Genomic DNA, 12,139 nt, shown 5'->3' with positions numbered 1-12,139 from the left:
GTTTTGTTTAAAATTCATTGCGGTAATGTCTAGAACCAAAATTAGAAAAATGTTGTCTCTGTCCAAACATATATGGACCTAACTGTATATTTTACAAATCATATATCATACAAAACTTGCCTTTCAACAGCTTTTTCCTGTATGTCTGCCTTCAAAATAGACCCAGAATGAGAAACCAAGGGTGTTTTGCTGTCAAAGAAGTCTGAAATCGAAAAACAACACATCATGCTATGCTGTACACTGGACAACAACATAGCTACAATGACAAGTTTACATACATTACGGGTCAAGTCATTAAAACATTATAAATAAATATTTAGCCCCTCCACATACTCCAGGTCAACTATCTTTTTGCTAGTCATATAGGAGGTCCACTTTGTACATGAAACAAGATATTTTTCTAACAAATGTTTACAAAGAGATGAGGTCATTTATAATTCACTATTGAACTTCCAGTGGGTCAGAGGTTTACATACACCATGTTGTCTGTGCTTGAAACAGCTTGAAAAATTGCAGACGATTTCAAGGTTTTAGAAGCAGTTCATTTAATTGACAAGTTTTGAGTTCATTGAGGTGTCCATGTGGCAGTATTTTAAGGCTTACCTTCAAGGCACACTTGCCCCTTGCTTGTAATCATAGAAAAATAAAAACTAAACATTATAAAAAGAATCTTAGGCCTTTGCAAGTCTGGAACATCATTGAGAGCAATTTCCAAACACCTGAAGGTACCCTTGGAACAATAACTGCAAGTTTAAAGACTATGTGTCCACACCGACATCACACCGTTCAGGAAGTACACGCGTTCTGTTACCTCGATATCAATGTGCAAACAATACCAATCATTCCAAGAACAGCATCAAAAAAACCTTTCTGTGTTGTTGGAGGAAATGGCTACAAAAGTATACCCTATCAATAACAAAACGTGTCCTATATCGACATTGCCTAAAAGGCTGCAGTTTGCAATTGTGCATTGGGAACAAAGATATTGCTTTATGCTGAAATGTCTTCTGATCTGATGGAGCAAAAAATGGAATGGTCATACTATAAGCACCACTGTTATAGAAGAAAAAGAGGGAGGCTTGCGGCAGCATCATGTTGTGAGGTTGCATGGCTGCACAGCTGTGGGGGTACGTGATGCACTTTTGAAAACAGAAGAGGAGTTATTACAGCAATATATTAAGACAACCAGGAATAACCCCTTAATGACCAGGCCAATTTTTACCATTCTGACCACTGTCACTTTATGAGGTAATATCTCTGGAGCGCTTCAACGGATTCCACTCATTCTGAGATTGTTTTTTTTTGTTTTTTGTGACATATTGTACTTCATGTTAGTGGTAAAATTTATTTGATATGACTTACATTTATCTATGAAAAAAAACGAAACTTGGCAAAAATTTAGAAAATTTTGCAATTTTCATAGTAACATAGTTGTTAAGGTTGAAGGAAGACTTTAAGTCCATCTAGTTCAACCCATATCCTATCCTAACTTGCCCTAACATGTTGATCCAGAGGAAGGCAAAAAAAACCCATGTGAAAAACAGTAAGCTTCACATTGGGGAAAAAAATTCCTTCCCGACTCCACATACGGCAATCAGACTAGCTCCCTGGATCATCGCAATACCAAGGAAACTAGTGTATATAACCTGTAATATTATACTTTTCAAGAAAGGCATCCTGTCCCTTCTTAAATTTTAGTAGGGAATCACTCAATACAACATCATATGGCAGAGAGTTCCATAGTCTCACTGCTCTTACAGTAAAGAATCCGTGTCTGTGAGTAAGCTTAACCCCTTAACGACCGACGATACGCCTTTTAACGGCGGTAATTAAGGGTACTTAAACCACAGCGGTTAATTCACGGCGCTGTGGAGAAAGTAAATAGCGCCCCCCAGTGTCAGATTTTCTCCAGGGTCTCGGCTGCTGGGGGTAGCTGAGACCCCAGAGAACATGAATCGGGTCGGTTTTTACCGACCCCGCTTTTGCGATCGCCGTTATTAGCCCTATAACGGCGACCAAAAAAAAAAAAAGCTGCGATTTTGCATTTATTTTCTCTTTCCTCTGTTGTGATCGCACATCAGAGGAGAGAGAAATAAGGTCCCCGATCCCCCCCCCTGTACCAATCGGTGGTCCTCTGTCCCCTCCCGGTGGTCCTGGGTCCCTGCGGCTTCCTCAGGTGGGCGCCGCCATCTTGGATCCGGAGAAAATGGCGGGCGCATGCGCAGTGCGCCCGCCGGGAATCTGCAAGTTCCGGCCGGCAGATTCCATTCATTCATTATGATCACTATGATAAACTATCATAGTGATCAAAATAAAAAAAATAGTAAATAGCCCCCCCGTTTACCACCCCCTGGGTAGTTAAGCAAACATAATGAAATAAAGAAAACATTTTTTTTTTCATTTTTCCATTAGGGCTAGGGTTAGGGTTAGAATTAGGGTGTGTGCACACACTGTGGATCCGCAGCGGATTTGGCCGCTGCGGATCCGCAGCAGAAACTGCTGCGGTGTACAGTACCATTATTCCCTATGGGAAATGGAAACCGCTGTGCAGACGCTGCGGAATTTTCCGCGCGGATTATCTGCGGTTTCTAAACAGCAGAAAGAATTGACATGTCAATTCTTTCTGCGGATTCTGCAGCGGTTTCCTATCTCCACCATTGTGGAGATGCTGAAACCGCAGGGCCAAACCGCAGGATAATCCGCAGATAAACCGCAGGTCTTTTGACCTGCGAATTTATTTGCGGATTTTACAAAATCCGTGCGGATGAATCCGCAGCAGATTTTGCAGCGTGTACACGTACCTTTAGGGTTAGGGTTAGAATTAGGGTTAGGGTTGGAATTAGGGTTAGGGATGGAATTAGGGTTAGGGATGGAATTAGGGTTAGGGATGGAATTAGGGTTAGGGATGGAATTAGGGTTAGGGATGGAATTAGGGTTAGGGATGGAATTAGGGTTAGGGATGGAATTAGGGTTAGGGCTAGGATTAGGGCTAGGGCTAGAATTAGGGTTAGGGCGAATTAGTATTAGGTTTAGAATTAGGATTAGGGTTGGGATTAGGGTTAGCGTTGGGATTAGGGTTAGGGGTGTGTTGGGGTTAGGGTTGGAGCAAGAATTGAGGGGTTTCCACTATTTACCAACTTTGGGGGTCTAATTTTTCCTGTTACCCTTGGGAAAATAAAAACATTGGGGGCTAAAAAAAATCACTTATGGAAAAAAAAAAAAAAAGGCTTTTTATTTTCATGGCTCTGCGTTATAAACTTCTGTGAAGCACTTGGGGGTTCAAAGTGCTCACCACACATCTAGATCAGTTCCTTGGGGGGTCTAGTTTCCAAAATGTCACTTGTGGGGGGTTTATACTGTCCTTCCAAAAGGAGTTGAGCCCCAACCAGCTGCCCCTTATAAACTCTTAATTATGAACTCCCACCCTTAATTAACCCCTTGTGAATATAGTTACACCTCAAGATTTAAATGCAATATAGTTGCAAACTTTTAATATTTGTGCCCTTAAATCAGAGAGTCATATGGCACAACATAGTTAATAAATAACATTTCCCACATGTCAACTTTACATCAGCATAATTTTGGAAACATAATATTTTTTGTTAGGAAGTTATAAGGATTAAAAGATGAACAGCGATTTCTCATTTTTCCAACAACATTTACAAAACCATTTTTTTAGGGACCATCTAACATTTGAAGTGACTTTGGGGGGGTCTATATGACAGAAAATACCCAAAAGTGACACCATTCTAAAAACTGCACCGATATCCCGTATGTGGGGGAAAGCCATTGTTTGGGTGCATGGCAGGGCTCAGAATGGAGAGATTACTGTTTGACTTTTTAAACCCAAAATTGGCTGGAATCAATGGCGGGCGCTTTGTCACGTTTGGAGACCACCCTGGTCATCCCTGAGATCATGTTTGGAGAGATGAGTTCATCTGATGCTCTTCATGTTATTAGCTCTGCTAGCAGTTTCAGTTTCTTTCTGGGGTATGGTTTAGCACAAACTTGCTCCCTCCCTCCTCCCCCCTTCATAGACTGTGAGGCATCATGATGTGAAACATTTACTGAGCTGTACCCTGAGAAACCCCAAGATTAAAAGTTCAGAGAAAAGATATCTAATAACATATTACAAACTGTCATCATCTGCACTATTGATTTATGCAAATTTTGTTTTATTTCTATCCAAAGTTATACAAGATTCCCTATTCTTGCAGAAATTATAATATACACCTTTTTATATGGCAAAATTATTTTGAGAGCTAATTTATATGATTACAAAATGCCTAAGAAGGTTCTTATGAAGTCAGCTGTATTTGAACATTTCACATTAGCCAAGATAAAAAAAAATTGTGTCTCAGTGTTTGACAGATGAAAACAAAAGTTGTGAGCTCAAAATCAGCGCATACTCAAGCAGTGATAAAAATGCATACAACCAGAAGATTTCAAAGCTGTGACTGAGAAAGATCACAGACACTCCAAACTAGTGCCCAGCACTTCCCATAATTCAAAGAGGGACAGAGAATCTTAATCATCAGCCAGAACATACTATGTAAGTGACAAAGTTACTATAACAATGACAGCAGATAAGTTTCAAAGACAGCTCATCGAGCTTGTTGTGAAGGACTGTGTACCATTATCACTATTTGCACGATCAGCTTTTCCAGATCTTAATGAGGAAATGGTCCGCAAACTTGGTGTTTCTCTGGAAAGAGAAAGTATTACAAAATTAGTGATTGAAGAAGCCCTTAACCAAAAGGATGGTCTTAAAAAGACTCAAGAGATGGTTTATATTTCTTAAAATGGATGCCTACACACGTCACAGAGTGAACTATTTTGCTATCAACGTTCAATTTATTTGTGACAAGAAAATTGTTCCCAAGACACTGGCAGTAAAAGATACTAAAGCTCATCGCGCCAGTTAGTTTCTCAAAGCCATAGTGGAAAAAGTTCTGCAAGATTATTGTAATGCCTGCTGCAGCGCATTAGCACACAACCTCCACCAGGGGTTGTGGGTGAAGGAAAAACAGATATACTCACAGTAAAACTACAGAGCAACAGGCAGGAGCCACTAGGTGGCAAAAGAGTAGTCAGAAAAGCCAGGTCAGCAACAGAGAGGGAACAAAGTACCAGAGGTCACAGCAATACACATGGTCAGAAACAAGCCAGAGAAGTCAGAGTCGGTCGGGAGCAGGAAAACCATAAACGGAAGACAGTCAAACAAGTCAGAGGGCAAGCCGAGTCAAAAACCAAGGGGTCACAACACAGAGAGCGAGTACTACAATGAGCAAAGTCACAGGGGAACACAGGAACGGGACCTAGGACAACGGGCAGAGGACAAATCAGGGTATAACGAGGTCAGCTGCTCAAGCCAGAGACAGGATGCTGCTTGCAGGTAAAACCGGACTGAAATAGCCAGACAGAGCCCAAAACGAGGCAGGGAAGATTAACCCCAGCATGACTATCCCGGGGAGAGAATAATCAGAAACAAACCCCGAAATGGATCATGACAATTATTAACACAAAAAAGAGCAGGTTCTTGCTATTGAAACTGACAATGCTTTAAACGTAAGTACAATTAAACTGATGAATGAGAATAATGAAGGTGAATAGCAGCTAGAAGAACATTTCACATTCAGTAGGCTGGACATGGAAGGCCACAGTCCTGTCCCATAACGGAAGAACAAACAGATATTACAACAGAAGAACAGCAAAATGATTCTTTACAATTAGATGATCTTGTTGAAGCTGCTTCACACCTCTTTCCTATTCATCACATGGGCTGTGTTGTGCACACACTGCAGCTGGCAATAAGATAGTCTACAAGAGGGACATGCAGGAACTTATTGGCAAAGTGAGGAAATTGGCTATTGCTGCCAGAACCTCTAAAATTGATTCTATCTTGAAGAGACTTGCTGGAAATGAGGCAATTGTGGATTAAGCCACTTGGTGGGGCAGCACCTATTTAATGAGCGATTGCTTGAGCTGAAGCCCTTTCTTGTAGACATGGTCAACCCTCAGGTAACACTACATGAAGGTCAATGGACACAGGTGACTGAATATAAGGAATTGCATTTACAGTGACTAAAAAAGAGATACACTGCTATTAGAAAATAAATTTTTTCTAGCAGCTGTTTATATGGATCCAAGTCATTGTATGTTGCTGGATGATCAACAGCTTACTAAAGGAAAAGAAGCTATGACTGAAGTAGAAGTTAGGATGATTGGGCTACAGGACTGGCAAGAGCAAGAGGACTCGGGTCCTGCCAGTGCTACTGCTACCATATCTTCAGCCTTAACAGATGAGGAGTTTAACTTTGTAAAGTATTTGGACGACATGGAGCAGGCAAAGCGTTGCCACAGGGAAAAAAATTCCACTCCCATAGAAAACAGATTGACCATATTTCAGCAAAATGTTTCACTTACTCTCAAAGAAGTAGAAGAGTTCAACCATTCATTAAAACTGACTGTGCACGAGGCAATTCCTTCACACCCTGAAATTGTTAGAAATGTTGCCCATGTAGTTACCACTTTGCCACCAACTCAAATTAGCGTAGAGAGGTTGTTCTCTAGCCGAAAATAATTACTGTATATACTTGTGTATAAACTGACCCGAGTATAAGCCGACTCCCCTAATTTTGCCACAAAAAAATGGGAAAACTTATTGACTCGAGTATAAGCTGAGGGTGGGAAATGCAGCAGCTACTTGTAAATTTAAAAAATAAAAATAGATACCAATAAAATTAATTGAGATATCAGTAGGTTAAATATTTTTGAATATCCATATTGAATCAGAATTGAATGTTCCATACAGTTCATGATGGCCCCCATAAGATGCTCCATACAAAATATGCCCCATATAATGCTGCATATAGGATAATGGTGGCCCTATAAGATACTCCATACAAAATATGCCCCATTTAATGCTGAACAAAGGATAATGGTGGCCCTATAAGATGCTCCTTACAAAATATGCCCCATATAATGCTGCACATAGGATAATGGTGGCCCTATAAGATGCTCCATAAATATGTCCCATATAATGCTGCACAAAGGATAATGGTGGCCCAATAAGTTGCTCCATAGATAAATATTCCCCATATAATGCTGCACAAAGGATAATGGTGGCCCTATAAGATGCTCCATTGATATATTGTATATGCCCCATATATTGCTGCTGAAGCTGCTACTTCCATTTAAAAAAAATTACACTCACCTCTCGTCGCTGGGGGCCTGGTGCCAGTGTCCTGAGTAGGCAGGGACACCGGCGCGCTATGGGGGTCAGTTGCCGATGTAGCCGCTGGCTCAGGCCCCCGGCACTGGTGATAATTACCGGTCCCCGCTCCATCACTGCGCACCGCTGTCTTCTGGGTCTCTCTCCAGTAATGTTCAGGCAGCAGAGAGAGCGGCGCGGCGCGCACTAACTACGGCATCGCGCCCTCTAACCTGAACGCCACTGCAGAGGGACCCGGAAGACAGAGAGGCGCGCAGCAATGGAGTGGGGACAAGTAAATATTGCCAGTGTCGGGGGCCTGAGCCACCGGCGACACCGGCACCTGACCCCCATAGCGCCTTCAAGTGCTTCACAGAAGTTTATAACGTAGAGCTGTGAAAATAAAAAATCCATTTTTTTTCCACATAAATGATCTTTTCGCCCCCAAATTTTTAATTTTACAAGGGTAACAGGAGAAATCATACCCCCACAGTTATTGTGCGATTTGTCCTGAGTACGCTGATACCCCTTATGTGGGGGGGAACCGCTGTTTGGGCGCATGGGTGAGCTTGGAAGGGAAAGAGTGCCATTTTGGAATGCAGACTTTGACGGAATGGTCTGCGGGCATCATGTTGCGTTTGCAGAGCCCCTGATGGGCCTAAACAGTGGAAACCCCCCACAAGTGACCCCATTTTGGAAATTAGACCCCCTAAGAAACTTATCTAGATGTGTGGTGAGCACTTTGAACCCCCCAAGCACTTCACAGAAGTTTATAAACGCAGAGCCGTGAAAATAAAAAGTCTTTATTTCCACAAAAGAGTTTTTTTAGACCCAATTTTTAGACCCCCAAAGATGGTAAATAGTGGAAACCCATCAATTCTTGCTCCAACCCTAACCCCAACACACCCCTAACCTTAATCCCAACCCTAATCCCTAATCCTAATTCTAACCCTAATCCTAGTTCGCCCTAACCCGAGCCCTAACCCTAGTCCAACCCTAACCCTAACCCCAACCCTAGCCCTAACCCTAGCCTAACCCCAACCCTAGCCCAACCCTAACCCTAATGGAAAACTGAAAAAAAAAATATTTTCTTTATTTTGTTATGTTGGCCTAACTAAGGGGGTGATAAACGGGGGGATTACGTACTATTTTGTTTATTTTGATCACAATGATAGTTTATCATCGTGATCAAAATGAATGAATGGAATCTGCCAGCCGGAGCCGGCAGATTCCCCAGATCCAAGATGGTGGCGCCCACCGGAGGATGTCGGCGGGACGCAGGACCACCGGGAGGGGACAGAGGACCACGGAGAGGTACCGGAGGGGGATCGGGGACCCTCTATCTCCTCTTATGTGCGATCACATCAAAGGAAAGAGAAGTTAAATGTAAAATCGCTGCTTTTTTTTTTGCGGTCGCCGTTATAGGGTCGCATGAGCTGGTCACCAGCCAGTTTTTGTGGTGCTGTTCAGTGCGGTGGAATTTGATGGAGGGTTATTCTCAGATAGATAGTGAATGAGCTACACACACTTACATATAAAATGACTGATTAGGGAACGTGACAGGCCGTTCTGAACAAATGTGTTTTGAGGAAGCGCCTAATACTGTGCAAGTTGTGGATAGTCCTGATTTCTTGGGGTACAACATTCCAGAGGATTGGCACAACACAGGAGAAGTCTTGGAGCCGGGAGTGGGAGGTACAGATTAGTGCAGAGGTTAATCGAACGTTACTTGCAGAGCGTAACGATCGGGCAGGCCGATAAATAGAAATGAGGGAGAAGATGTAGGGGGTCCCGCAATGTGGGGAGCTTTGTGGGTGAGAACAAGCAGTTTGAAGTGGATCCTATAAAGAATGGGCAACCAGTGCAAGGAATGGCGAAGAGCGGATGCATCAGAGTACCGATTTGCCAGATGGACGACCCTGGCTGCTGCATTAAGGATGGACTGGAGATGGGAAGGTCGAGTGAGGGGGAGGCCAATTAATACGAGCGTTACAGTAGTCCAGGCGGAAGTGGATCAGGGTGACATTGAGGGGTTTTGTTTCCATGGTGAGAAAAGGGCGGATTCTAGAGATGGTCTTTAGGTGTAAGCGGCAAGAGATGGTATATGGGAGGTGAAGGAAAAATTTGTGTCAAAACTTAACACCATGCTGCTGGGGTGTTATTATAGTACCACCCATGGAGAGGGAAATGTCAGATTTAGGGAGGTTAATAGACGGTGGGAGCAGAAGAAATTCAGTTTTGGAGAGGTTGAATTTTAGATAGAGAGCAAACATGATGTTGGAGACAGCGGACAGTCACTGGCGTTCTTTAGTACAGCGGGGCTAAGGTCAGGGGATGATGTGTATAGTTGTGTGTCATCAGCATAAAGATGGTACTGAAAGCTAAATCTGCTGATGGTCTGTCCAATTGGGGCCGTGTAGAGAGAGAAGAGAAGGGGGCCAAGGACTGAGCCCTGAAGGACCCCAACAGTGAGAGGAAGAGGAGATGAAGTGGAGCCAGCGAACGATACACTGAAGGAGCGGTCATCTCTATACCGGTCTGGTTATGGCAACTGCTGTCTCTCCCTGATGTGCATGCGCCGCAATTTTAATCCCATTTGTGGGCTGATGGTCATGTGACATGGTCACAGGTTTACAAAGGTCCTGTAGAAAACATGATTCTTCACTTCCCCTTGAGAAACGGAGGTATCAACATGCAAAATGCGAGTTGGGAATTTTTACACTTGCATGTGCACTGGGGGCTTTCTTCAGCAGCATGGGTAAGGATTAATTTTTATAATTTTTGATAAGCTTGGAGTAAGGTGGGGATTATTTGTAGAGGTGGAGGTTTAATGGCCGTAATGGCAGACATGGACATGTTACCCTAAATACTTTCCCTCTGACAAACCCTACCTCCAGAGCCCATCTGCATGTATTTTAACCACTTTTGTGCTAGTTACCACTTGCTTGTCTGTCTTTTTTAACCCCTGCAGGGAATTTTAAGCGTGTCTTTTCTATTAATAAATTGTACCTAAGCTTAAAATACTCCAGAGTTCCCTTTTTAATTCTAGCCTTTTGAGGAGTGGCTTTCAATTTTGTCATATGTATTTAAGAGAGTATTCTGACAGATTTTTTTATATCAGATATCAATTCACTGATCCACCTGACAAGAATCTACAGCAAAGACATCAGAGAAGTGCGGCCGGTTGGTAATAAAGAGAGGCAAGGCAGTCAAGACTGATGGAGTGGAATTACCAGCAGGGCACATAGCATATGTACAGACATGCTACAAGTACAGTACCTTGGCATCCCATAGAGATACGGTAACCATGATGAGGAGGCAAGGAAAGCATCAATATCCAAAAACCATCAAAGGGTAAGACAGGTCCTGAAGAGCCAGCTGAATGGGAAGAATGAAATCCATGCCAACAATACATATGCTCTGCTAGTTATCAGATACCCCTGCTGGCATAGTGTGCTGGCCAAAAGAATTGATGAAAGCTGCAGGTGTGAAGACACAAAAGCTCCTCACAATGCATATAGGTTTCCACCCTAAGTCTAGCACCCAAAGAATGTATACCAACAGAAATGAGGGTGGACAAGGCTTGATAAGCATCATAGCCACCATCAAGGATAAAACAAGGAGTATCGAGGAATACATTAGAAAAATGGCACCAAAAGATGAGATGTTGAGAGAAAGCCTAAGGAAGCAACAACAGATCTGGAAGGAAGAACAGGAACATGAAGCGCCATGGCAAGACAAGCCGCTGCATGGGATGTACCATCGACAGATATGGAGATGGCTGATATGGAGAAATCCTACCAATGGCTGCCACAACCAAGTAGCGGGAATTGTATACAGGAACATCTGCACAGCATATGGGCCAAGTCCCCATAAGTCCAGGTGAGAGACCCCAGAGAAAGTGATGGAGAATAAAAGGGCTAAAATCCTGTGGGAATTCAAGATCCAGATGGATAAGCAGGTGTTGGCTAACCAACCAGACATAGTGATAGTAGACAAGGATCAGAAGACAGCAAAGATAATAGATGTGGCAGTGCCAAGTGACAGCAACATCAGAAAGAAAGAATATGAGAAGCTGGAGAAATACCAGGGCCTCAAAGAAGAACTGGAGAAGATGTGGAAGGTGAAGGCAACAGTGATTCCAGTGGTGATAGGAGCACTTGGAGCAGTGACCCCAGGCTTAGTTGTTCCCTGCTGGGAACAACTAAAATCCTGCACAGAACCCTCAAAATATTATATATATTTATTTCATGGAATAATAGTAAGTTCCAAAATTGGATGGGTTACAAAACTGATCCTCTGCTGAGATAATCTTATAAATGTGCCCCTGCTGTGTACTGTGCAATAGCTGTGTCCAACCGTGCAGGAACATGGTCTGATCATACCACATCTCCTGGGAAGGGAAGAGGGGGGAAGCAAAAGAGTATACAGGCATTACAGCATGGGATCACAGCTGATTCTTTTTGTGAGGTAAAAAATTTTCTAAGCAATGTTCTACCTCAAAGAATGAATCAGCTGTGATCCCCTGCTGTAATGTCTGTGTACTCCTTTTCCCAGGAAATGTGGTACGGACGATCAGACCATATTCCTGCATGGCCATTACACAGTACATAGCAGGGGCACAATTATAAGTGTATGTCAGCACAGGAACATTTTTTTTAAACACATCCAGTTGTGGAAGCTATTATTCAAAGATCTTTTGATTAAAATGTTGATTAACATTAACTTTGTTCGTGAGAAAACCCCTTTAATGAAGGACTCACTTTAGTACGCTGCACCAAATTCATTAAGAGGCACTTAATTCAGTGTACCTTCACAGTACATTGCACCTCCATAAGCCTTGCCAGAAATGTTGCTCCAGTCAGATACTAGAGTAGCATTTCTGGCATAATAAAAGCACCAGCACTTTTGTTGAATTTGACAGGC

General features: G+C 42.8%; 1 protein-coding gene across 2 annotated transcripts in view; it reads right to left on the bottom strand.

Moving 5' to 3' along the window:
• ZNF830 (zinc finger protein 830) overlaps window positions 1–12,139 on the bottom strand; it is a 215,894-nt gene that overhangs the window by 56,423 nt on the left and 147,332 nt on the right. For both annotated transcript variants that reach the window (XM_073587730.1, XM_073587727.1), the window contains exon 6: window positions 121–202. In XM_073587730.1, coding sequence (XP_073443831.1) covers window positions 121–202 — 82 coding nt within the window. The remainder of the gene's footprint in view (window positions 1–120; window positions 203–12,139) is intronic.

The sequence above is a fragment of the Dendrobates tinctorius genome, unplaced genomic scaffold (assembly GCF_039654945.1).
Source record: "Dendrobates tinctorius isolate UK_male_01 unplaced genomic scaffold, ASM3965494v1 ptg000102l, whole genome shotgun sequence".
Lineage (NCBI taxonomy): Eukaryota > Metazoa > Chordata > Amphibia > Anura > Dendrobatidae > Dendrobates > Dendrobates tinctorius.
This window is presented reverse-complemented; position numbering and strand designations above follow the sequence as displayed.